At 52.3% G+C, this 27,171-nt stretch overlaps 1 protein-coding gene across 3 annotated transcripts in view; it reads right to left on the bottom strand.

Moving 5' to 3' along the window:
• Positions 1–6,853: 6,853 nt before the first annotated feature.
• The window catches only part of DENND4B (DENN domain containing 4B), a 36,841-nt gene continuing 16,523 nt past the window's right edge, over positions 6,854–27,171 (bottom strand). The window contains exons 15-27 of one of the 3 annotated variants that reach the window (XM_089667083.1): positions 26,937–27,143; positions 24,222–24,350; positions 23,975–24,146; positions 23,359–23,544; positions 17,950–18,413; positions 17,451–17,552; positions 17,165–17,340; positions 15,255–15,393; positions 14,659–14,901; positions 14,191–14,290; positions 12,450–12,618; positions 10,677–10,741; positions 6,854–10,540 (exon numbers count right to left, since the gene is read on the bottom strand). In XM_089667083.1, coding sequence (XP_089523209.1) covers positions 10,395–10,540; positions 10,677–10,741; positions 12,450–12,618; positions 14,191–14,290; positions 14,659–14,901; positions 15,255–15,393; positions 17,165–17,340; positions 17,451–17,552; positions 17,950–18,413; positions 23,359–23,544; positions 23,975–24,146; positions 24,222–24,350; positions 26,937–27,143 — 2,298 coding nt within the window. In that variant the 3' untranslated portion in view covers positions 6,854–10,394. Of the gene's footprint in view, positions 10,541–10,676; positions 10,742–12,449; positions 12,619–14,190; positions 14,291–14,658; positions 14,902–15,254; positions 15,394–17,164; positions 17,341–17,450; positions 17,553–17,949; positions 18,414–23,358; positions 23,545–23,974; positions 24,351–26,936; positions 27,144–27,171 lie in introns of all 3 variants that reach the window. The other 2 variants (XM_089667084.1, XM_089667082.1) reach the window with 2 other exon arrangements.

Below are 27,171 nucleotides of genomic sequence, written 5' to 3'. Positions count from 1 at the left end.
CTTCTCTACATTCTCCTCCATACTCTTTTCCTCTGCATTCTCCTCCATACTCTTCTCTACATCTCCTCCATACTCTTCTCTACATTCTCCTCCATACTCTTCTCCTCTACATTCTCCTCCATACTCTTCTCCTCTGCAGCCTCCTCCATACTCCTCTCTACATTCTCCTCCATACTCTTCTCCTCTGCATTCTCCTCCATATTCTTCTCCTCTGCATCCTCCTCCATACTCTTCTCTACATTCTCCTCCATACTCTTCTCTACATTCTCCTCCATACTCTTCTCCTCTGCATTCTCCTCCATACTTTTCTCTACATTTCTCCTCCATACTCTTCTCTACATTCTCCTCCATACTCTTTTCCTCTGCATTCTCCTCCATACTCTTCTCTACATTCTCCTCCATACTCTTCTCTACATTCTCCTCCATACTCTTCTCCTCTGCAGCCTCCTCCATACTCCTCTCTACATTCTCCTCCATACTCTTCTCCTCTGCAGCCGCCTCCATACTCCTCTCTACATTCTCCTCCATATTCTTCTCCTCTGCATTCTCCTCCATACTCTTCTCCTCTGCATTCTCCTCCATACTCTTCTCTACATTCTCCTCCATACTCTTCTCCTCTGCATTCTCCTCCATACTTTTCTCTACATTCTCCTCCATACTCTTCTCTACATTCTCCTCCATACTCTTTTCCTCTGCATTCTCCTCCATACTCTTCTCCTCTACATTCTCCTCCATACTCTTCTCCTCTACATTCTCCTCCATACTCCTCTCTACATTCTCCTCCATACTCTTCTCCTCTGCATTCTCCTCCATACTCCTCTCCTCTGCATTCTCCATACTCTCCTCTACATTCTCCTCCATACTCTTCTCTACATTCTCCTCCATACTCTTCTCTACATTCTCCTCCATACGCTTCTCTACATTCTCCTCCATACTCTTCTCCTCTACATTCTCCTCCATACTCTTCTCCTCTACATTCTCCTCCATACTCCTCTCTGCATTCTCCTCCATACTCCTCTCCTCTGCATTCTCCATACTCTCCTCTACATTCTCCTCCATACTCTTCTCTACATTCTCCTCCATACTCCTCTCCTCTACATTCTCCTCCATACTCTCCTCTACATTCTCCTCCATACTCTTCTCCTCTACATTCTCCTCCATACTCTTCTCCTCTACATTCTCCTCCATACTCCTCTCCTCTGCATTCTCCTCCATACTCTTCTCCTCTACATTCTCCTCCATACTCCTCTCCTCTGCATTCTCCTCCATTCTCTTCTCCTCTACATTCTCCTCTCCTCTGCATTCTCCTCCATACTCTTCTCTACATTCTCCTCCATACTCTTTCTCCTCTGCATTCTCCTCCATACTCTTCTCCTCTACATTCTCCTCCATACTCCTCTCCTCTGCATTCTCCTCCATACTCTTCTCCTCTACATTCTCCTCTCCTCTGCATTCTCCTCCATACTCCTCTCCTCTGCATTCTCCTCCATTCTCTTCTCCTCTACATTCTCCTCTCCTCTGCATTCTCCTCCATTCTCTTCTCCTCTACATTCTCCTCTCCTCTGCATTCTCCTCCATACTCTCCTCTACATTCTCCTCCATACTCTTCTCTACATTCTCCTCCATACTCCTCTCCTCTACATTCTCCTCCATACTCTTCTCTACATCCTCCTCCATACTCTTCTCTACATCCTCCTCCATACTCTTCTCTACATTCTCCTCCATACTCCTCTCCTCTGCATTCTCCTCCATACTCCTCTCCTCTACATTCTCCTCCATACTCTTCTCTTCTACATTCTCCTCCACACTCTTCTCTTCTACATTCTCCTCCATACTCTCCTCTACATTCTCCTCCATACTCTTCTCCTCTACATTCTCCTCCATACTCTTCTCCTCTGCATTCTCCTCCATACTCCTCTCCTCTGCATTCTCCTCCATACTCTTCTCTACATTCTCCTCCATACTCTTCTCTTCTACATTCTCCTCCATACTCTTCTCCTCTGCATTCTCCATACTCTCCTCTGCATTCTCCTCCATACTCTTCTCTACATTCTCCTCCATACTCCTCTCCTCTGCATTCTCCTCCATACTCTTCTCTACATTCTCCTCCATACTCTCCTCTACATTCTCCTCCATACTCTTCTCTACATTCTCCTCCATACTCTTCTCTACATTCTCCTCCATACGCTTCTCTACATTCTCCTCCATACTCTTCTCCTCTACATTCTCCTCCATACTCTTCTCCTCTACATTCTCCTCCATACTCCTCTCTACATTCTCCTCCATACTCTTCTCCTCTGCATTCTCCTCCATACTCCTCTCCTCTGCATTCTCCATACTCTCCTCTACATTCTCCTCCATACTCTTCTCTACATTCTCCTCCATACTCCTCTCCTCTACATTCTCCTCCATACTCTCCTCTACATTCTCCTCCATACTCTTCTCCTCTACATTCTCCTCCATACTCTTCTCCTCTACATTCTCCTCCATACTCCTCTCCTCTGCATTCTCCTCCATACTCTTCTCCTCTACATTCTCCTCCATACTCCTCTCCTCTGCATTCTCCTCCATACTCTTCTCCTCTACATTCTCCTCTCCTCTGCATTCTCCTCCATACTCTTCTCTACATTCTCCTCCATACTCCTCTCCTCTACATTCTCCTCCATACTCTTCTCCTCTACATTCTCCTCCATACTCTTCTCCTCTACATTCTCCTCCATACTCCTCTCTACATTCTCCTCCATACTCTTCTCCTCTGCATTCTCCTCCATACTCCTCTCCTCTGCATTCTCCATACTCTCCTCTACATTCTCCTCCATACTCTTCTCTACATTCTCCTCCATACTCCTCTCCTCTACATTCTCCTCCATACTCTCCTCTACATTCTCCTCCATACTCTTCTCCTCTACATTCTCCTCCATACTCTTCTCCTCTACATTCTCCTCCATACTCCTCTCCTCTGCATTCTCCTCCATACTCTTCTCCTCTACATTCTCCTCCATACTCCTCTCCTCTGCATTCTCCTCCATACTCTTCTCCTCTACATTCTCCTCTCCTCTGCATTCTCCTCCATACTCCTCTCCTCTGCATTCTCCTCCATTCTCTTCTCCTCTACATTCTCCTCTCCTCTGCATTCTCCTTCATTCTCTTCTCCTCTACATTCTCCTCTCCTCTGCATTCTCCTCCATACTCTTCTCCTCTACATTCTCCTCCATACTCCTCTCCTCTGCATTCTCCTCCATACTCTTCTCCTCTACATTCTCCTCTCCTCTGCATTCTCCTCCATACTCCTCTCCTCTGCATTCTCCTCCATTCTCTTCTCCTCTACATTCTCCTCTCCTCTGCATTCTCCTCCATTCTCTTCTCCTCTACATTCTCCTCTCCTCTGCATTCTCCTCCATACTCCTCTCCTCTGCATTCTCCTCCATTCTCTTCTCCTCTACATTCTCCTCTCCTCTACATTCTCCTCCATACTCTCCTCTACATTCTCCTCCATACTCTTCTCTACATTCTCCTCCATACTCCTCTCCTCTACATTCTCCTCCATACTCTTCTCTACATCCTCCTCCATACTCTTCTCTACATCCTCCTCCATACTCTTCTCTACATTCTCCTCCATACTCCTCTCCTCTGCATTCTCCTCCATACTCCTCTCCTCTACATTCTCCTCCATACTCTTCTCTTCTACATTCTCCTCCACACTCTTCTCTTCTACATTCTCCTCCATACTCTCCTCTACATTCTCCTCCATACTCTTCTCCTCTACATTCTCCTCCATACTCTTCTCCTCTGCATTCTCCTCCATACTCCTCTCCTCTGCATTCTCCTCCATACTCTTCTCTACATTCTCCTCCATACTCTTCTCTTCTACATTCTCCTCCATTACTCTTCTCTACATTCTCCTCCATACTCTTCTCTACATTCTCCTCCATACTCCTCTCCTCTACATTCTCCTCCATACTCTTCTCTTCTACATTCTCCTCCATACTCCTCTCCTCTGCATTCTCCTCCATACTCTTCTCTACATTCTCCTCCATACTCTTCTCTTCTACATTCTCCTCCATACTCTCCTCTACATTCTCCTCCATACTCTTCTCCTCTACATTCTCCTCCATACTCTTCTCTTCTACATTCTCCTCCATACTCTTCTCTACATCCTCCTCCATACTCTCCTCTACATTCTCCTCCATACTCTTCTCTACATCCTCCTCCATACTCTCCTCTGCATTCTCCTCCATACTCTTCTCTACATTCTCCTCCATACTCTTCTCTACATTCTCCTCCATACTCTTCTCTTCTACATTCTCCTCCATACTCTTCTCTACATTCTCCTCCATACTCTTTTCTACATTCTCCTCCATACTCCTCTCTACATTCTCCTCCATACTCTTCTCTTCTACATTCTCCTCCATACTCTTCTCTACATTCTCCTCCATACTCTTCTCTTCTACATTCTCCTCCATACTCTTCTCTACATTCTCCTCCATACTCTTCTCTTCTACATTCTCCTCCATACTCTTCTCTACATTCTCCTCCATACTCTTCTCTACATTCTCCTCCATACTCCTCTCCTCTGCATTCTCCTCCATACTCTTCTCCTCTGCATTTCTCCTCCATACTCTTCTCCTCTGCATTCTCCTCCATACTCCTCTCCTCTGCATTCTCCTCCATACTCTTCTCTACATTCTCCTCCATACTCTTCTCTACATCCTCCTCCATACTCTTCTCTACATTCTCCTCCATACTCTTCTCTACATTCTCCTCCATACTCCTCTCCTCTGCATTCTCCTCCATACTCTTCTCCTCTACATTCTCCTCCATACTCCTCTCTTCTACATTCTCCTCCATACTCTTCTCCTCTACATTCTCCTCTATACTCCTCTCCTCTGCATTCTCCTCCATACTCTTCTCCTCTACATTCTCCTCCATACTCTCCTCTGCATCCTCCTCCATACTCCTCTCTTCTCCATTCTCCTCCCCTCCCCCCTCTATAATGTTCAGTATATGATTCCCCTCCCCCACAGTCCTCTCCCCCCCATACTCATCCCTGCCCCCCCCCATCGGTGATTATCGCTCGGTATATACCGCCCGGTGAGGGTATTTCCCTTCCCCCGGCCTCCCCCGGGGCCCCCAGGTCCTGTCAGGCTCAGAGGCCGGCTCTTCGGTCCGCTCGTCCCCCCGGAGCTCCGCAGAGAAGCCGCACACACCACCCCGTCTTCCGGCCTTGTTAGGCCCCCTATCCTCCAGGACCCCCCGCTATAGGCCGCCGATCCCCGGGCTCACCTGGCCGCCGTGTCCGGGCTCCTCGCGGCTCTGGCTGCGGCACCCGCAAACAATGACTCTGATTGGAGGAGAGCCAAGGGGGGCGGAGCCCCGCCCACAGGTCCGCGGAGAGGCCGAGGATTGGCGGAGGAGGCAGACGGCGCAAGATGGAGGGAGCTTGAGTGAGGAGCGGTGGGAGGAGCTTTATGGGCGGGATCAGCCGGGATTGGTGGCTCCTTGGAGAAGCGACGCAGGGGGCGGAGCTGAGCCTTGTCAGACAGGTGACTCCACCAATGGGATAATTATGCAGATATCGAGTGACAGAAGGCGGGCTTTACGTGACAGGCTGGGAATCTCGGCTTCTGAGCGACACCCGAGACCGCCCCCTGCAAGTCAGCCCCTCCCCCCGATAAAGAGAACCTGTCTTGGCTAACGCCCCCTTCCAGCCCTCCAGGAGCCAAATCCGGGGCGGGGCTAAGGTTAGTGCAGGACAACCCTCCAAATTCTAATACTCCTCCCCCTTTGCACCCCTAATTATAATGCCCCTCCCCCTCTGCAACCCTAATTATAATGCCCCTCTCCTTTTGGACCCCTAAATATTATACACTTCAACTGCACCCCCAATTCTAACAGCCCTCCCCCACTGCACTCCCAATTATAATAGCTGTCATCCACTGCACACCTCCCACTACAAGACCCCACCCCCAACTTTAATCCCCCCCAAATTCAGACGCCAACTATAATGCCTCTTCCCCCACTGCACCCCTACCAGTAATGACCCTCCCCCACTGCACAGCAACAACACCCCACCCCCACTACAAGTCTGCCCCAGCCTCCAAATGAACACCCCCAAAGATAATGCCCCTCGTTCTGTGCACCCCCAACTACAATACCCTCCCCCACTGCACCCCCAACTACAATACCCTCCCCCCACCACACACTCCCAGCTACAATGCCTCTCCCACATTGAACACTCAGCCCCTCCCCTAATTCACACCCCCAACTAAAATGCCCCTCCTCTACTGCAAACCCTGAACTACAATAACCCTCCCCCCTTCACACGCAACTACAAAGACCCCCCACCACCACACGCCCAATTATAACGTCTCCCCACCAATACACACCTGGAACTACAATGCTGTGGTGACCCCGCCCTCTCTGTGTCACCCCCCCCCCCCAGCTTCTCACCAAGTGGGACTGCACTTGAATCCGTGCAACCTCCCTCTTTGGACCACGGGGGCGGTGGGGGGCGGGGCTGGGAACACATCGGCTGCTTTTTCACAGGCTGAGATTTGGGGCCAATTAGAGGGTGAGAATGTTGGTATTGGGGAGCACTGCCAGCCAGGGGTGATGGGGGGAGGGGGACACACTGGAAAGAGGGAGGTGTGCAGTGGGGAAGGGGCATTGTAGTTCCAGGTGTGTATTGGTGGGGACACAGAGGTGTGGTGACCCCGCCCCCCACCCCAGACAGCACTGGTGGCTCACATGCCTCTCTGGGCCTCGGTGTAGTCATTCGTTTCTTAAAGGGGCACCCCCCTCTTCTTAAAGGGGCACCCCCCTCACCCAAGCCAACACACACCACAAATAAAAATGAAGCAAATACTTTTTATTTCCAGCAACGTCTGACACATAAAAAGCTCCAGACTTAAAGTGCCCCCCCCGCCCCGACATAATACTGAACACTACGGGGGAAGGGAAGGCGCCCGGGGGGCCCGGAGCCGGGAAGTAAAACACAGAAGATCCCTTTATGACTGACGGAGGATAAAATCTGCAAAAACGGGAAAACGAGACGTAAACATGAGATTGATGAAAAAAAAATCTGTACAAAGATGCTACTATGGGCGGAGCTCCTCCCCCCAACTCACAGTCTCAGGTGAGCCGACCGCACACGTCTCAATCCGATTGGACGATCTCCCAAGGGCCACGATTGGAGAGGTGGGCTCTCACAGAACATAGAGATTGTACAACCAGATTGAAAGGGGTGTGGCCAACTTAGGAAGATACCACAATGAAAAAAAAAAAGGGGGGGAGGGGAGGAGTTTCTACAGCTTAGCCTCCCCACCCCAACTGAGTAATACTGCACGGCAGACGTGATGACGTCTCCTGGGCCGGCACCCTCGCAGGACGACACCCCCACATACATTAAATAAATAAAAAGGAAAAAAATATACAAATCTGTTAATACTGACAACGTAAAACCAAACGCAGCTCAAACGGGCGCAAAAACACCCCGAACAGTTAAAAAAACAAAATTAGAGGGTCATGTGCTCAAAAAAAAAAAAAATTCCCTTGTAGGTGGATTACAGCAGGAGGAAACCATCACCGACCTCTTATGTCCCGCGGGGGGGGGGATCTCCCCTTTAAGATTCTGCTGGGTGGGCGGAGACATAAGGACTGTGGGTGCGACCCGCCTCTGGAGCGACCCTTTAGACACGGAGCCACAGCGCCGAACGACAACGCGGGGCACGGAACGACGCGGCTTTGGCAGAGGTAAGCGTGGCGGCCATCTTTGGAAGACCGATCCTTGGCTCAAACGATTGGACGGCTTTTTACATCTGTTCCTGTGAGCAAGATTAAAAGGGGGGTTTGGGCGTGGGCGAAGCCATTTTTAAATGTAGGAGGAGCCAATGTGACTACGTTTTGTGCAGACTTATGCTGTCCACAGTTAGCTCCACCCCCCCACCCAATCACCTGTCCTGAATCTACGGAAGTCAGGTCAGAGCCTAATAACTAGCAGTATAATGGAAAATTTACTTTTAGAAGCTATCGATGTTCCTTGGAGGTGGATCTCATAATCCATGACATGTCATGCCCCACCCACGAGGAGAATCATTAAATGGAGGTGGGGCTTTTTCCGCATGGGAGGTCAGTGACCAGTAACTAGCAGACACAAGAGAAGCTGCGTCTTTACTGTTTAGCAGCTATCAATGTTCCTTGGAGGTAGATCTCATAATCCACGATATGTCATGCCCCACCCACGAGGAGAATCATTATATGGAGGAGGGGCTTTTTCTGCATAAGTAATAGGATGAAAGCCAAGCTACTGGACGTATGGAGGTCAGAAACCAATAACTAGCAGACACAATGGAAGCTGCGTCTTTACTGTTTAGCAGCTATCAATGTTCCTTGGAGGTGGATCTCATAATCCATGCCTTGTCATGCCCCACCCATGAGGAGAATCAATAAATGGAGGAGGGGCTTTTTCTGCATGGGAGGTCAGTGACCAGTAACTAGCAGACACAATGGAAGCTGCGTCTTTACTGTTTAGTAGCTATCAATGTTTTCCCAGGAGGTGCATCTCATAATCCATGCCTTGTCAGGCCCCACCCACGAGGAGATTCAACAGAGGTGGGGCTTTTTCTGCATTCGTAACAGGATGAACGCCAAGCTACTGGCAGGTGGGAGGTCAAAGGCCACAATGGAAGTTCAGACACAATGGAAGTCGCGTCTTCACTGCTTAGCATTTGTCAATGGTTCCCAATAGGTGGATCTCATAATCAAGGATATGTCAGACTCCACCCACGAGGAGTATCATTAAATAGGGGTGGGGCTTATTTAGCATATATAAAGGCATTAAAGCCAAGCTGCTTCCAGAGCTGAACTACTGATAGGTGGGAAGTCAGACTGTAGCTAGCTGCATCTTTACTACTTAGCATCTGTCATTGTCCTCCAGGGCCGGATCTCATAATCCGTGACATCTCAGGCCCCACCCATGAGGAGAATAATTAACTGTAGGTGGGGCTCTTTTTAGCATAAGTAAAGGCATGAAAATCAAGTCACGGACAGCGGCGGGTGGGAGGTCAGAGACCAGTAACTAGTAGCCGCAACGGGAACTGTGTTTTTACGACTTAGCAGCTGTCAATGTTCCCCAGGGGTGGATCTAATGATCCATGACACGTCAGGCTCCACCCACGAGGAGAAACATCAAAAGGAAATAGGGCTGTTTTCGCATAAATGATAGCATGCAATCCTGAACCTGAAATAAAATGAGAACCTTGTAGGAAATCTGTCATTGGGTGATGATGTAGGCTGCGAAGCTTGCTCTGAAAATGCCGGCTGCCTGGCCGTCCTGCACACGATTCAGGTCAAGCACGCACAACAAATATAGAAACGATTCAGACGGTCTCTGGATTTTCTTGCCAGGTCAGTGAAGTGCTGGGCCCCCTCCCCCACACACACAGCCACACCCCCACACAGCCAGGCGAGTAGCATTTTCAGAAGACCTAGCAGCCCTGTATTTCAATCCTCATTGGACAAAACACCCCCTTTAATCAGCATTTAATTACTGTGATCGCTCACCTTGGCCTCTTCATACTGAAATTTAAAAAAAAAAAAAAAAAAAAATCTCCTTTGGCATCTTGCCCCACCCCCGCAGAACGCTGTGGGGTTCTCGGCAGAAGTAAAGTGTAGCCTAAAGCTCCGCCTTCACAGTTTCAACAAAGCATTAAAAATATTACAGGCGTTGTGATCCGAATCGCATCAACTTGGCCTTGAAATACTGAAAAAATAAAATTTCTTTTGGCGTCTTGCCCCGCCCCCGCGGAACAGTTTTTCTCGGCGTGAGTGAACCCCTAAAGCTCCGCCCCTTACAGTTTCAACGTAGCATTAAAAATGTTACAAGCACATAAACCTGATCGTGCGTCTTGACCTAAAAAAAACAACGAAAATTCCTTTGGCATCTGGCCCTGCCCCCGCGGAACACTTTGGGGTTCTCAGCAGAACGTGAACCCTAAAGCCCCGCCCCCACAGTTTTCAATGCAGCATTAAAAGACGTTTGAAGGCGTGGAGAGAGAATTCTGGTTGGGCGCGCCCCCCCCCCCCCCATTCCTGGCGCTGCGTACGCGATGGGGGAGGGTTCGGCGAGATGCGCTGGTTTTTGTGATCGATGGTGGCGTTTTCGGTTCCCAGGGGGAAGGGCTTGTGTCTCCAGCCTGTGAGTGGGCAGACAGCGAGGGTGAGAGGGCGGTGTAGGATGTTAGTGGAGCTTTTCCTCGTCTGCGCTCTGCTCCTCCCCTTTTGCGTCAGGCCGCGGGGGTCACCAATCCCTTCACCCCATCCAGTCTTTGATGAGGACCCCTCCTCTCCTCTTCAATATATTGCACTTTCAAAACAGCAGGCGATGGAGGCGGGGCCTAGCATTCCAGTGTCGCGCCAAACGTCTTGCGGCAGTCCAAGCCTTTGGCCCCGGGGAGCAGGGCCCGCCTCTTGCGCAGTTCCTCCTTCCCCATTGAGTTTCCCAGCTTCTTGCACGCCGTCTTGTACTTGCTGTCGAACGCGGCTGTTTGAGGGACGAAAACGACATTTTAATTCCGTTTTGTTTTTTTTTTCTTCAAATAATCGCTATTATTGGGGGGGCGGGGCAGGAAGTGCTACGGGGGCGGGGCAGGAAGTGCTACGGGGGGCGGGGCACTCACCTATATCCATGTGTTCCCTCCCCAGAGCAGCAAGTGTGAGAAGTAACATCTCCCTGTAGATCCCCCTAAAGGAAGAGAGACAACAATGTATCAGTTATATCATTTACATTGTATCTGATGCTGCAGTCTCTGGTCATCCCCTGTACTGTGTCTGCAGTCTCTGGTCATCTCCTGTAGTATGTCCGCAGTCTCTGGTCATCTCCTGTACTGTGTCCGCAGTCTCTGGTCATCTCCTGTACTGTGTCTGCAGTCTCTGGTCATCTCCTGTACTGTGTCTGCAGTCTCTGGTCATCTCCTGTACTGTGTCTGCAGTCTCTGGTCATCTCCTGTACTGTGTCCGCAGTCTCTGGTCATCTCCTGTACTGTGTCTGCAGTCTCTGGTCATCCCCTGTACTGTGTCTGCAGTCTCTGGTCATCTCCTGTAGTATGTCCGCAGTCTCTGGTCATCTCCTGTACTGTGTCCGCAGTCTCTGGTCATCTCCTGTACTGTGTCTGCAGTCTCTGGTCATCTCCTGTACTGTGTCTGCAGTCTCTGGTCATCTCCTGTACTGTGTCTGCAGTCTCTGGTCATCTCCTGTACTGTGTCCGCAGTCTCTGGTCATCTCCTGTACTGTGTCCGCAGTCTCTGGTCATCTCCTGTACTGTGTCCGCAGTCTCTGGTCATCTCCTGTACTCTGCAGTCTCTGGTCATCTCCTGTACTCTGCAGTCTCTGGTCATCTCCTGTACTGTGTCCGCAGTCTCTGGTCATCTCCTGTACTCTGCAGTCTCTGGTCATCTCCTGTACTGTGTCTGCAGTCTCTGGTCATCTCCTGTACTATGTCTGCAGTCTCTGGTCATCTCCTGTACTGTGTCCGCAGTCTCTGGTCATCTCCTGTACTGTGTCCGCAGTCTCTGGTCATCTCCTGTACTGTGTCTGCAGTCTCTGGTCATCTCCTGTACTATGTCCGCAGTCTCTGGTCATCTCCTGTACTGTGTCCGCAGTCTCTGGTCATCTCCTGTACTATGTCCGCAGTCTCTGGTCATCTCCTGTACTGTGTCCGCAGTCTCTGGTCATCTCCTGTACTGTGTCCGCAGTCTCTGGTCATCTCCTGTACTGTGTCCGCAGTCTCTGGTCATCCCTGTACTGTGTCCGCAGTCTCTGGTCATCTCCTGTACTATGTCCGCAGTCTCTGGTCATCTCCTGTACTGTGTCCGCAGTCTCTGGTCATCTCCTGTACTATGTCCGCAGTCTCTGGTCATCTCCTGTACTGTGTCCGCAGTCTCTGGTCATCTCCTGTACTGTGTCCGCAGTCTCTGGTCATCTCCTGTACTGTGTCCGCAGTCTCTGGTCATCCCTGTACTGTGTCCGCAGTCTCTGGTCATCTCCTGTACTATGTCCGCAGTCTCTGGTCATCTCCTGTACTGTGTCCGCAGTCTCTGGTCATCTCCTGTACTATGTCCGCAGTCTCTGGTCATCTCCTGTACTGTGTCTGCAGTCTCTGGTCATCCCCTGTACTATGTCCGCAGTCTCTGGTCATCTCCTGTACTGTGTCTGCAGTCTCTGGTCATCTCCTGTACTGTGTCCGCAGTCTCTGGTCATCCCCTGTACTGTGTCTGCAGTCTCTGGTCATCTCCTGTACTGTGTCCGCAGTCTCTGGTCATCTCCTGTACTGTGTCCGCAGTCTCTGGTCATCTCCTGTACTATGTCCGCAGTCTCTGGTCATCTCCTGTACTCTGCAGTCTCTGGTCATCTCCCTGAACCCTGGTGCTCACAGAGAGTGTTCGATCCGTACCTCTGCAGGATCTGTGGGGGAGAGTTCTGCTCCTGCAGGACGTTGAGGATCAGAGAGATGGCTTTATGGACCTCGAAGAGACCGATGAAGTTCAGGACCTTCTCCAGGAACTCCAGGGTGAAGGGGTGGGAGTGAGAGCGCCACCCCTGGAGGTGTGTGGGGAGGTTCCCTGGAAGGGAGGAACATGATCATCACTGACACACATTGACCTCGTTATCTCCGCTGATCTCCTGCAGCCTCTCCGCAGCCACTTCCTGCCTCCATACACCCCAGTGATGGCATTTGTCAGGGAGGGTCCTCTGATGGTGACAACGGTTTGTGTCTGTGTCATGTGTGTAGAAACATTTTGTAGTCTCCATCAGAACACCATGTGACAGGGTGACAACGCTTGAGGACAACTGGAAAACATGGACAGAGCGTTGTCACCCTATAACAGGAAGTGCCTGAACAAGGATCATGGCTGGTGGGAGGGGCTGGCAGGATGCTATACATTGCTTCTTGAAGACCTCACAGCACCCTCACTATTCCTCCCAAGAATCCCCTCGCAGTGGGAGGGGTTATGTAAATTTCTAAATGCTTTGATAGTTTGGAGGAGTGGGCGTTCCTAGGCAGGCTGTATTTACATAGGTAACGCCCACATGTGATGCTGGGGTGGGGCCAGGGACAGTTAGGCTGGGGAGGAGAGCACTAGATGATGCTGGATGTCCTCCAGCTAGGAAATGAGGCGGAGCTTTATCTGATCGGCTGCAGCTTCTGATGCACATTGTGAGACACTCCCAGTGTGCAGTGACATCAGAGGAAGCCGATTCATTCCAGGGGAGGAGCCGGGACACCTGCGCAAGAGTGAAGGGGAGGAGCCGGGACACCTGCGCAAGAGTGAAGGGGAGGAGCCGGGACACCTGCGCAAGAGTGAAGGGAAGGAGCCGGGACACCTGCGCAAGACTGGAGGGGAGGAGCCGGGACACCTGTGCAAGACTGAAGGGGAGGAGCCGGGACACCTGTGCAAGACTGGAGGGGAGGAGCCGGTACACCTGTGCAAGACTGGAGGGGAGGAGCCGGGACACCTGTGCAAGACTGGAGGGGAGGAGCCGGGACACCTGTGCAAGACTGGAGGGGAGGAGCCGGGACACCTGTGCAAGACTGAAGGGGAGGAGCCGCTGCGCCTGCGCAAGAGTGAAGGGGAGGAGCCGGTACGCCTGCGCAAGAGTGAAGGGGAGGAGCCGATACGCCTGCGCAAGAGTGAAGGGGAGGAGCCAGGACGCCTGCGCAAGAGTGAAGGGGAGGAGCCGGTGCGCCTGCGCAAGAGTAAAGGGGAGGAGCCGATGCGCCTGCGCAAGAGTAAAGGGGAGGAGCCGATGCGCCTGCGCAAGAGTAAAGGAGAGGAGCCGATGCGTCTGCGCAAGAGTAAAGGGGAGGAGATGATGCAGCTGCGCAAGAGTAAAGGGGAGGAGCCGGTGCGCCTGCGCAAGAGTAAAGGGGAGGAGCCTGAGCGCCTGCGCAAGAGTAAAGGGGAGGAGCCGGTGCGCCTGCGCAAGAGTAAAGGGGAAGAGCCGGTGCGCCTGCGCAAGAGTAAAGGGGAGGAGCCGGTACACTTGGAGGATGGAGGGAGGATTTCAAATTGCATTGTGTGTAATGGCTGGTATGTGGATGGAACCTGTGGCAGCAGACTCAGCCGGGTGGAGTTCGTTGCCCGTACCTGAGAATCTGGTGAACGATCGTCCCGTCCATCCCACATACTCACTGTGCAGCTTCCAGACGACGTACATAGGTGGCCAGCGGTCCGGGTCCTGCACCAGGACGTCCCATAACAGGCGCACACTCACATGGGGGTTGTCCGGGATCTGCCGGGAGGAAGGGTCACCGTCAACAACACATGACTGCCTTGTGTCTCCCCTATAACAGGGTCTTTATAGCCGGGGGCGGGAACGAGTGGCCAATCACATGACCATCCCAGTGGTCACATGTTCGGGAACCGGTCCCGCCGGCTCCTGGTCATTACTAGAGATTGGGAGCCGTCTGACAACTGGATTGCTGTACCGGGAGCACCAAAGTGGGGTGTGAAGACCCTGTTAGAGGGACGCACCCTTTAATCCTCCCAGTACAGGGACTGAGCTGTCAATGACAGATCCCAACCGCTGATGATCGGGAGCCGGCGGGACCGTCATGTAGGCGGTGGGGGGAGGGGTTAAGCTTTGACATGAGTACTGACCTGTGTGGGCTGCTGGACGTGTTTGGACGCCAGGATGAGCTGCGGGAGGTTGCTGGGCAGCGCCAGGCGCTGGAAGTACCACACCAGGTTCCAGTAGATGATGGGGTGACTGTTCACCAGTTCCGGCTGAGACAGGAAGTCGCTCCCTTCGTTCTCCAGCAGGCTCTCCACCTCCTTCCGGAGGACCAAAGGGCAGAGGTACGCCACCGTCACCATCTCCGAATCCGCCTCCCGGGGACGCTGCTGGGGGGTGATCAGACTGTACATTGTAACATTGTAGAAGGGGGAGGAGTCATTTCCTCAGTCTTCCCTCCCCCGGTGATCAGACTGTACATTGTAACATTGTAGAAGGAGGAGGAGTCATTTCCTCAGTCTCCTCCCCCAGTGATCAGACTGTACATTGTAACTTTGTAAAAGGGGGAGGAGTCATTTCCTCAGTCTCCCCTCCCCCAGTGATCAGACTGTACATTGTAACATTGTAGAAGGGGGAGGAGTCATTTCCTGAATCTTCTCCCCCAGCGATCAGCCATCCTCTCTCCTGTCAGCCATGAAGGGGTAACACTACAACCCAGATCATTTCCCTCTCGGAACGTTACCTGGACTCTGGGGAACCCGTTACAATGCCGGCTTGACTCCGCCTCATCCAGAACCAAACACTGGTACCGGTCGCTCAGGACGGGTCCGCGGCTCGCTGCGCCGCCATCAGTGGAGACCTCGGAGGAACCATCAGACGTACTGCGGGGAGTAGAGGAGACACAAGGAACCTGAATATATCGGGAAGAGTCGTCCTCCCTTCTGGTGTTGGGGAATCTCTCCTGGATTGTCCACATCTCTGAACTGCTGTACTGGGCCCTGGTGGGGGATGGGGGGAAGGCCACACCCCTACAGGGTCCGGGCCCTTTTCGGGGGTGAGGAGCAAGGTGCAGTCCCAGGTAAGCTGGGGTAGCTCCCTGCCCTTGTGCATGTTGCAGCCCTCTGCAGTGTATGGGGAGACACCATGGATGGGGTACTTATGGGGAAACATGTTAGGGCTGGATCCAGGGGGGTGCTGGGGTGGGGTGTGTCCCCCACAGATTTTGATCTTGCCCCCCCAGAACCAGTGGCATCAGCAGGGCAGTCCCTATAATGAGGCACTGAGGTCCAGTCCAACCACCATGGAAGCCCAGCCCAACCACCATCGAAGTCCGGCCCAACCACCATGGAAGCCCAACCCAACAACCATAGAAGCCCGGCCCAACCACCATAGAAGCCCGGCCCAACCACCATAGAAGCCCGGCCCAACCACCATAGAAGCCCGGCCCAACCACCATAGAAGCCCGGCCCAACCACCATAGAAGCCCAGCCCAACCACCATAGAAGCCCGGCCCAACCACCATAGAAGCCAAGCCTAACCACCATAGAAGCCCAACCCAACCACCACGGAGGCCCAGCCCAACCACCATAGAAGCCCAGCCCCACAACCATGGAGGCCCAGCTCAACAACCATGGAGGCCCAGCTCAACAACCATAGAAGCCAAGCCCAACCACCATAGAAGCCCAACCCAACCACCATGGAAGCCCAACCACCACGGAGGCCCAGCCCAACCAACATAGAAGCCCAGCCCAACAACCATGGAGGCCCAGCTCAACAACCATGGAGGCCCAGCTCAACAACCATAGAAGCCCAACCCAACCACCACGGAAGCTCAACCCAACCACCATGGAAGCTAAACCCAACCACCATGGAAGCCAAGCCCAACCACCATGGTGCACATAGCTGATACTTTGCACCCCCAGATCCAGTGGAATCAGCAGGGTGGACCCTATAATGAGGCACTGAGGCCCAGCCCAACAACCACAGAAGCCCAGCCCAACCACCACAGAAGCTCAGCCCAATCACCACAGAAGCCCAGCCCAACCACCACGGAGGCCCAACCACCATGGAGGCCCAACCCAAGCACCACGGAGGCCCAGCCCAAGCACCACAGAGGCCCAGCCCAAGCACCACAGAGGCCCAGCCCAAGCACCACAGAGGCCCAGCCCAAGCACCACAGAGGCCCAGCCCAAGCACCACAGAGGCCCAGCCCAAGCACCACAGAGGCCCAGCCCAAGCACCACAGAGGCCCAACCCAACCACCACGGAGGCCCAGCCCAAGCACCACAGAGGCCCAGCCCAATCACCACAGAAGCCCAGCCCAATCACCACAGAAGCCCAGCCCAACCACCACGGAGGCCCAACTACCATGGAGGCCCAGCCCAAGCACCACAGAGGCCCAGCCCAAGCACCACAGAGGCCCAGCCCAACCACCATGGAGGCCCAGCCCAACCACCATGGAGGCCCAGCACAACCACCACGGAGGCCCAGCCCAACCACCACGGAGGCCCAGCCCAACCACCACGGAGGCTCAACCACCACGGAGGCCCAGCCCAACCACCCTGGTGCACATAGCTGATACTTTGCACCTCCAGATCAAACAGGCCCCATGATTACTTATGGTGGCCCTTCAGCTGTACCCTCTGCCCTTACCTCCGCTCTCTCTGCAGGTCCGTGATCTTGACATTGAGGAACGGTACGAAGTGCTGCCCGCAGAACGAACACACGGTCTTCAGGTTGGAGTCGTCAGACGTCCAGGCAGCCATGATGTCCTCGTCGTAAACAAGGGAGTGACAGGCCGGACAGGCGGAGCAGCTGGACAGCATGACCTGGAAGATGAACGTAATCCTATTTATTGGTGGTCAGGAAAATACCCTCAAAATTCAAAGGCTGGTGACATTACACAGCCGAATTAAAGAGCACCTGTCTTGCAACTTACTTCCACTGCAGGAGATTCCTGGCCTCCATCAAGCAAGCGGTCGGTAGATCGGTGGATGGCAAAATCTGTCAGGTCCACTTCACTTCCCAAGGACACGGAGCTCTACAGAGGGCGGAGTTTAAGAGAAGACTTTTAAAATCACGCCTCCCGAACACGCTTATTTTTTGATTCTAACTATTGATGACTTGGTATGAGCCTCTTCTAACTTCCTGAACAGAACCAAGCCTAGGAGATGACGGGCCGCTACTTGGGACCAATCAAAACTCTACTGCATGAACATGCTGACAGGGGAAGAGAGCAAAGAGATGACCTCATTGGTCTGCTGGTGCTCCTTCACTTTCCAATCACAGGCCGAAGGCGAGGAGGTGGCCAAGCCATACCATTGATAACACTGAATGTTCTCCATCCTGTGATCCCACCAAAGTAGTTCCTCCATTCCTTTGGACAGAACGGAGGAGTTTCGGTCTATAGGTTCCATACATCACACACAGGACCTCACCTCAGAAGCGATGGACTCGGGTCTTCTGGTACTCTCCTTTTGGCTCCTCCAACTATGACGATGCTCTGCCAATGCCAACGGTGATGGGGCCTCTCCCAACTGTCCGCTCCTCTTGAAGATGGAGGACCTGGAAGGCTTTCTGGAGGGCGTTAGCAGCTGCTGGATCTTCCCAGCCAGACTCCGCCTCCTGGAAGGGTCTCTGGAGTGGGTGGATCCCTCGTCCTCGCTGCGGCTCTGATTGGTCAGGGCTTCTGAGGAACTTTCGGTCATAATGAGCTCGGACTCCTCTGAGGTCACAGTCTCGCTGCCCGTCCCGTCCGTCAGGTAACTGACGTTCGACAAGCTCCCGTTTTCCGAGGGTTGGAGTATGAGGGGCGTCCCGCAGGTCCTCCTAATGGATGATCTTAGTGAGGGGCTAATGTCCGACCTTGTAGTGACCCTCTCTACTTCCAGATCCTCCATCACTGAGAAAGAAAAGAGAAAGTGGACATATTTTAGGGATGCTGAGAAGAGAAAATAGATGGGAGGTTGGAGACTGGGTTATCGAAACATCTTCCAGCAACGATGGACTGGACAGTCCTGTCTGCACTGGGAGGCTATGTTGTTGAAGAGATCGCTGTGATAGGCTCCAGTGTCCTTCAACTTGTAAGAACATATATTTCTAATGGAACCAAACTCTTCCATAACCTAACCTCCTAAACCCAAACTGAACATGTAGGGACCAGCCAGAGCTTGGTTTACAGTAGGTTTTCTGTGCTCGCTAAGTATCTCCGTAACTCAGGCCATGGATTATCTCCACCTGCCATTGGGTTGTCTCCATTAGTTAGTATGAGAAGTAACAATTGGGGTATCGGGTTATGAATAATTATCTGCCTTAGCCAATCACTGAAGGGCTTGTTCCAGAGATAAGAGCTGAGGGGAGAGGATACATATTTGGTGCAACCGTCTTGATGGGTCTTGTCCTTCCATCTCTGGCTTTTAACTCATGAGGATGACACTGTGAGAAAGGCTCTTCTTCTTCGGACCTGGCTCTAGCTGGGGCCTCTCCCAAGGCCTAAGAAATCTACTCTGGAAAATGACTACCTGCAGGCAGCATCTCTAATAGACACAGGAAGGTGGCTACCCAGAGGGAACATCTTCAGAGGAACTAGAAGAGGAAGGTGGCTACCCAGAGGGAATGTCTTCAGAGGAACTAGAAGAGGAAGATGGATACCCAGAGGGAACATCTTCAGAGGAACTAGAAGAGGAAGGTGGCTACCCAGAGAGAACGTCTTCATAGAAACTAGAAGAGGAAGGTGGCTACCCAGAAGGAACATCTTCAGAGAAACAGAACAGGAAGTTGGCTACCCAGAGGGAACATCTTCAGAGAAACTAGAAAAGGAAGGTGGCTACCCAGAAGCAACGTCTTCAGAGAAACTAGAAGAGGAAGGTGGTTACCCGGAGGGAACATCTTCAGAGGAATTAGAAGAGGAAGGTGGCTACCCAGAGGGAATGTCTTCAGAGGAACTAGAAGAGGAAGGTGGCTACCCAGAGGGAATGTCTTCAGAGGAACTAGAAGAGGAAGGTGGCTACCCAGAGGGAATGTCTTCAGAGAAACTAGAAGAGGAAGGTGGCTACCCAGAAGGAACATCTTCAGAGAAACAGAACAGAAAGTTGGCTACCCAGAGGGAACGTCTTCAGAGAAACTAGAAAAGGAAGGTGGCTACCCAGAGGGAAAGTCTTCAGAGAAACTAGAAAAGGAAGGTGGCTACCCAGAAGGAACATCTTCAGAGGAATTAGAACAGGAAGGTGGCTACCCAGAGGGAACATCTTCAGAGGAATTAGAAGAGGAAGGTGGCTACCCAGAGGAAACATCTTCAGAGGAATTAGAAGAGGAAGGTGGCTACCCAGAGGGAACATCTTCAGAGGAATTAGAACAGGAAGGTGGCTACCCAGAGGGAATGCCTTCAGAGAACAGGAAGGTGGCTAACCATATTGAATGCCTTCAGAGAAACTAGAGAAGAAAAATGGCTACCCAGAGGGAACGTCTTAAAAAAAATAGAACAGAAAGGTAGCTATCCAGAGGGAGACCTTCAAAGAAACTAGAACAAGAAAGTGGCTACCCAGAGGGAACGTCTTCAGAGAAACTGGAAAAAGGACGGTGGCTACCCATATTGAATGCCTTCAGAGAAACTAGAAGAGGAAGGTAGCTACCCACAGGGAATGTCTTCAGAGAAACTAGGAAAGGAGGGTGGTTATCCAGAGGGAATGTCTTCAGAGGAATTAGAATAGGAAGGTGGCTACCCAGAGGGAACGTCTTCATAGAAACTAGAAGAGGAAGGTGGCTACCCAGAGGGAACATCTTCAGAGGAACTAGAAGAGGAAGGTAGCTACCCAGAGGGAACGTCTTCAGAGAAACTAGAAGAGGAAGGTAGTTACCCAGAGGGAATGTCTTCAGAGGAACTAGAAGAGGAAGGTGGCTACCCAGAGGGAACATCTTCATAGAAACTAGAAGAGGAAGGTGGCTTCCCAGAGGGAATATCTTCAGAGGAACTAGAAGAGGAAGGTGGCTACCCAGAAGGAACATCTTCAGAGAAACAGAACAGGAAGTTGGCTACCCAGAGGGAACGTCCTCAGAGAAACTAGAAAAGGAAGGTGGCTACCCAGAGGGAAAGTCTTCAGAGAAACTAGAAAAGGAAGGTGGCTACCCAGAAGGAACATCTTCAGAGAAACAGAACAGGAAGTTGGCTACGCAGAGGGAACATCTTCAAAGGAACTAGAACAAGAAGTTGGCTACCCAGAGGAAACATCTTCAGAGAAACTAGTAGAGGAAGGTGGCTACTCAGAGGGAAAATCTTCAGAGAACTAGAACAGGAAGGTGGCTACCCAGAGGGAACATCTTCAGAGAAACAGAACAGGAAGTTGGCTACCCAGAGGGAACGTCCTCAGAGAAACTAGAAAAGGAAGGTGGCTACCCAGAGGGAAAGTCTTCAGAGAAACTAGAAAAGGAAGGTGGCTACCCAGAAGGAACATCTTCAGAGAAACAGAACAGGAAGTTGGCTACGCAGAGGGAACATCTTCAAAGGAACTAGAACAAGAAGTTGGCTACCCAGAGGAAACATCTTCAGAGAAACTAGTAGAGGAAGGTGGCTACTCAGAGGGAAAATCTTCAGAGAACTAGAACAGGAAGGTGGCTACCCAGAGGAAACATCTTCAGAGGAATTAGAAGAGGAAGGTGGCTACCCAGAGGGAACATCTTCAGAGGAATTAGAAGAGGAAGGTGGCTACCCAGAGGGAACGTCTTCATAGAAACTAGAAGAGGAAGGTGGCTACCCAGAGGGAACATCTTCAGAGGAACTAGAAGAGGAAGGTGGTTACCCAGAGGGAATGTCTTCAGAGGAACTAGAAGAGGAAGGTGGCTACCCAGAGGGAACGTCTTCATAGAAACTAGAAGAGGAAGGTGGCTACCCAGAGGGAATGTCTTCAGAGAAACTAGAAGACGAAAGTGGCTACCCAGAGGGAACATCTTCAGAGGAATTAGAAGAGGAAGGTGGCTACCCAGAGGGAACGTCTTCATAGAAACTAGAAGAGGAAGGTGGCTTCCCAGAGGGAATATCTTCAGAGGAACTAGAAGAGGAAGGTGGCTACCCAGAGGGAATGTCTTCAGAGAAACTAGAAGAGGAAGGTGGCTACCCAGAAGGAACATCTTCAGAGAAACAAAACAGGAAGTTGGCTACCCAGAGGGAACGTCTTCAGAGAAACTAGAAAAGGAAGGTGGCTACCCAGAGGGAAAGTCTTCAGAGAAACTAGAAAAGGAAGGTGGCTACCCAGAGGGAATGTCTTCAAAGGAACTAGAACAAGAAGTTGGCTACCCAGAGGAAACATCTTCAGAGAAACTAGTAGAGGAAGGTGGCTACTCAGAGGGAAAATGTTCAGAGAACTAGAACAGGAAGGTGGCTACCCAGAGGGAACATCTTCAGAGGAATTAGAAGAGGAAGGTGGCTACCCAGAGGGAACATCTTCAGAGGAATTAGAAGAGGAAGGTGGCTACCCAGAGGGAACATCTTCAGAGGAATTAGAAGAGGAAGGTGGCTACCCAGAAGGAACATCTTCAGAGAAACAGAACAGGAAGTTGGCTACCCAGAGGGAACATCTTCAGAGAAACTAGAAAAGGAAGGTGGCTACCCAGAAGCAACGTCTTCAGAGAAACTAGAAGAGGAAGGTGGTTACCCAGAGGGAACATCTTCAGAGGAATTAGAAGAGGAAGGTGGCTACCCAGAGGGAATGTCTTCAGAGGAACTAGAAGAGGAAGGTGGCTACCCAGAGGGAATGTCTTCAGAGGAACTAGAAGAGGAAGGTGGCTACCCAGAGGGAATGTCTTCAGAGAAACTAGAAGAGGAAGGTGGCTACCCAGAAGGAACATCTTCAGAGAAACAGAACAGAAAGTTGGCTACCCAGAGGGAACGTCTTCAGAGAAACTAGAAAAGGAAGGTGGCTACCCAGAGGGAAAGTCTTCAGAGAAACTAGAAAAGGAAGGTGGCTACCCAGAAGGAACATCTTCAGAGGAATTAGAACAGGAAGGTGGCTACCCAGAGGGAACATCTTCAGAGGAATTAGAAGAGGAAGGTGGCTACCCAGAGGAAACATCTTCAGAGGAATTAGAAGAGGAAGGTGGCTACCCAGAGGGAACATCTTCAGAGGAATTAGAACAGGAAGGTGGCTACCCAGAGGGAATGCCTTCAGAGAACAGGAAGGTGGCTAACCATATTGAATGCCTTCAGAGAAACTAGAGAAGAAAAATGGCTACCCAGAGGGAACGTCTTAAAAAAAATAGAACAGAAAGGTAGCTATCCAGAGGGAGACCTTCAAAGAAACTAGAACAGGAAAGTGGCTACCCAGAGGGAATGTCTTCAGAGGAATTACAAGAGGAAGGTGACTACCCAGAGGGAACATCTTCAGAGGAATTAGAAGAGGAAGGTGGCTACCCAGAAGGAATGTCTTCAGAGAACCTAGAAGAGGAAGGTGGCTACCCAGAGGGAATGTCTTCAGAGAACCTAGAAGAGGAAGGTGGCTACCTTTACAGCACCTCTGCTTAAATGGTCTTTTCTAAAAGAGCCAACCAATATTAAAGGGCTGCTACTAGAGAGCCATGTACTATTAGAAGATCGTTTTCGGCTTTGCTGCTACTAGAGGGCCTGGTTTATGTTGCTCTATTTCGGTTTCCTGTGCCCCTCACCCTACCTCCACGAGTTTATTGAGTGAACAAACTATTGAAAGGTTGAGTGACTGGCGCACAACAACTTTACAACAAGCCAAGGACCCACCCAGTGGTGTTGAATGCTAGCCTGCCCCGCTGCTTTGGGGGTCATCCTACACTGTCCAGGATGCTACAGGCAGATCAATAAAGCGGACAGAGACGTGTTGACTTACTGTGCGTCACTCCCATTTCCAGCATGCAGGCATCGCTCTGGGTACAGCTGACGCTCCAACTCTTAACCAGCTTCCCCGACGAGCCGTCTTCAGACACCCGGCTAGTGTGCCCGGCCCAGGTGGTCTGCCGCAGAAGGTGGAGCTGAGGAGAGAGCTCCACGGTGGCGCTTTTGACCTTCCATTGATCTGTGAAGACAGGAGCAATTTATAATCAGAGCTGCTCATAAAAGAGCCGCACAGTCCATATTAGACCCAGAACATGCAACATATTTTCTGGTGCACGCATTACCTGTGCAATCTGCTGATCGCTCTATTGGAGTGTAATCAAGCAACTCATCAGCAGATTGCACAGCTAAAGTCAGCAGTACCTTGTGGCCAGCAGGGAGGACCATGCATGTCTAAAGGGATGCCTGGGATGTGTTCTTTATAGAATGCCTACTGGCCCCTCTCACCAAACTCAATCTTACTACAGACCACCAGAAAGACCCAGCGATGATGTCACTGGGTCTCAAAAGACATGTTTCTGGAAAACTAAATGTTTTGAACCTGAAAGTTGATCGAAGTGGGGGGGGGGGTTGCAAATTTGGGCTAAAGAACAGCCTTGGACCTCTCTCACCGTTCGACCTGCTGGCTGACGGTTCCTCGCTTTGCGTCACAGACTGGGAGCTGGGATGCCTCTGCCGCAGCGGCTGACGGAACTGGGCGGCCCCCAGAACCACATTCCTCAGCTTGGCCCAGCGTAGTCTTCCGCTCTGGCTGCTGGACGGCCATTTGCTTTCCAGCACAGCCTGTGACAGACGGAGAAGATTTAGTGACAACCCAGCAGGAGGAAATGTTTGTAGACGCAGCTCTGCGCACGTTACCTTGTTATAGTAACCGTAGGTGATGGCGTTGGGGACGATCCCCGCTTTCCGCATCTCCAGCATCACGCGCACGGCCAACACCGGCTCCCCGTACTGACCGCACAGCTGCATCAGGATCCGGTAACAGACCTGGAGGGAAGGAGATCGGTCAGGGAAGGAGATCGGTCCAGGAAAGGAGATCGGTCCAGGAAAGGAGATCGGTCCAGGAAAGGAGATCGGTCCAGGAAAGGAGATCGGTCCAGGAAAGGAGATCGGTCCAGGAAAGGAGATCGGTCCGGGAAGGAGATCGGTCCGGGAAGGAGATCGGTCAGGGAAGGAGACCGGTCAGGGAAGGAGACCGGTCAGTGAAGGAGACCGGTCAGGGAAGGAGAGCGGTCAGGGAAGGAGAGCGGTCAGGGAAGGAGAGCGGTCAGGGAAGGAGATCGGTCAGGGAAGGAGATCGGTCAGGGAAGGAGATCGGTCAGGGAAGGAGATCGGTCAGTGAAGGAGACCGGTCAGTGAAGGAGACCGGTCAGTGAAGGAGACCGGTCAGTGAAGGAGATCGGTCAGGGAAGGAGACCGGTCAGGGAAGGAGACCGGTCAGTGAAGGAGACCGGTCAGGGAAGGAGATCGGTCCAGGGAAGGAGATCGGTCCAGGAAAGGAGATCGGTCAAGGAAAGGAGATCGGTCAGGGAAGGAGACCGGTCAGGGAAGGAGATCGGTCAGGGAAGGAGATCGGTCAGGGAAGGAGATCGGTCAGGGAAGGAGACCGGTCAGTGAAGGAGACCGGTCAGGGAAGGAGACCGGTCAGGGAAGGAGACGGGTCAGGGAAGGAGAGCGGTCAGGGAAGGAGACGGGTCAGGGAAGGAGACGGGTCAGGGAAGGAGATCGGTCAGGGAAGGAGATCGGTCAGGGAAGGAGATCGGTCAGGGAAGGAGATCGGTCAGGAATCGTCCGGCCGCGGTAAAAGGTCAAAAGAAGGAAAAATCAAGTAAATCAACAAAAAACAAATGGCTGCATTGGGTGTTGGTGCGTCACGTCGTTGTACATGGAGCGGGCGGCGGGAGGAAGTTGTGCGCGACGGTTTTTTCATGTGACAAGATTATGTTGTTCAGCACTCACCTGTTCTGCGATCCGGGGCCCAGTCCCCTGCCAAGCATTGCGCCTAATCTCAGCCCCCGGTGCACTCCAGGAACCCCGGCGCTCCTGTGTCTCCAGAAACCTTGTACCCCCTGATCACTCCAGTGACCCCAGTGCTCCTCTGCCTCCAGTGACTCTGTACCCCTGATCACTCCAGTGACCCCAGTGCTCCTCTGCCTCCAGTGACTCTGTACCCCCTGATCACTCCAGTGACCCCAGTGCTCCTCTGCCTCCAGTGACTCTGTACCCCCTGATCACTCCAGTGACCCCAGTGCTCCTCTGCCTCCAGTGACTCTGTACCCCCTGATCACTCCAGTGACCCCGGCGCTCCTCTGCCTCCAGTGACTCTGTACCCCCTGATCACTCCAGTGACCCCAGTGCTCCTCTGCCTCCAGTGACTCTGTACCCCCTGATCACTCCAGTGACCCCAGTGCTCCTCTGCCTCCAGTGACTCTGTACCCCCTGATCACTCCAGTGACCCCAGTGCTCCTCTGCCTCCAGTGACTCTGTACCCCCTGATCACTCCAGTGACCCCAGTGTTCCTCTGCCTCCAGCGACTCTGTACCCCCTGATCACTCCAGTGACCCCAGTGCTCCTCTGCCTCCAGTGACTCTGTAACCCCTGTGCACTCCAGTGACCCCAGTGACTCTGTGCCCCGTTCACTCCAGTCACCCCAGCTCTCCTCTGCCTCCAGTGACTCTGTACCCCGTTCACTCCAGTGACCCCAGTGTTCCTCTGCCTCCAGCGACTCTGTACCCCCTGATCACTCCAGTGACCCCAGTGTTCCTCTGCCTCCAGCGACTCTGTACCCCCTGATCACTCCAGTGACCCCAGTGTTCCTCTGCCTCCAGCGACTCTGTACCCCGTTCACTCCAGTGACCCCAGTGTTCCTCTGCCTCCAGCGACTCTGTACCCCCTGATCACTCCAGTGACCCCAGTGCTCCTCTGCCTCCAGCGACTCTGTAACCCCTGTGCACTCCAGTGACCCCAGTGCTCCCCTGCGTCCAGTGACTCTTTACCCCCTGTTCACTCGAGTGACCCCAGTGCTCCTCTGCCTCCAGTAACTCTGTACCAGGGGCAGACTGACCATTTGGAAACTCGGGCACTGCTCGAGGGCCCGGGGTCAGTAGGGGGCCCCATGAGATGCCCCTGGTACCTTTTTCATAAGCTTTTTTGAGTTTGGGCAAGGACACAGGGGCCCCATGATCCCCTATTGCCCGGGGGCCCCAGGAGTTGTCAGTCCGCCCCTGCTCTGTACCCCGTTCACTCCAGTGACTGCAGTGCTCCTCTGCCTCCAGCGACTCTGTATCCTTTGTGCACTTCAGTGACCCCAAAGCTCTAGTGCTTCAAGCAACACTGTACCCCCATACACACCAGTGACCCCAGTGGCCCCCAGCACTCCTGTGCCTTCAGGATCCCCTTGATGTGATGAGAATGACACAACAGTGATTGATATAAGCATTCTCGGGGTACAGCGATGGGGTCTCACGTCACCCCAACTCTCTTTCTAAAGTATGTTAAATGTGTGAATTGTGGATAACGGAGGAACATCATCAGTGGGGAGTCGGAGTATTTGAGTCTTTGAATGCGGCTCACCTCGTCCGGGAGGACCACGTTCTTCGTCTCCATCTGTTTCAGAGCATCGTAGGCGGTCTGCAGAGCTCGCACCTTGGAAGCGGTGGCCCTGACGAAGGTGGGCAGATAGATGAACCACAAGCCGTAGCAATGCCCCAGAAGACACTTGGCCCACATCTCCGGTATGGAAGAATAGATATGGGCCACCCGCTGGGCAGACTTGATCTCCTGCCAGGCAGAGAATTTTTAGTCACTT

The sequence above is a fragment of the Staurois parvus genome, unplaced genomic scaffold, assembly GCF_062004578.1.
Source record: "Staurois parvus isolate SC_StPar_1 unplaced genomic scaffold, SC_StPar_1.0 ptg003009l, whole genome shotgun sequence".
In the NCBI taxonomy this organism is placed as follows: Eukaryota; Metazoa; Chordata; class Amphibia; order Anura; family Ranidae; genus Staurois; species Staurois parvus.
Note: the sequence above shows the minus strand (reverse complement) of the source record. Positions and strands in the feature narration are given on the sequence as shown.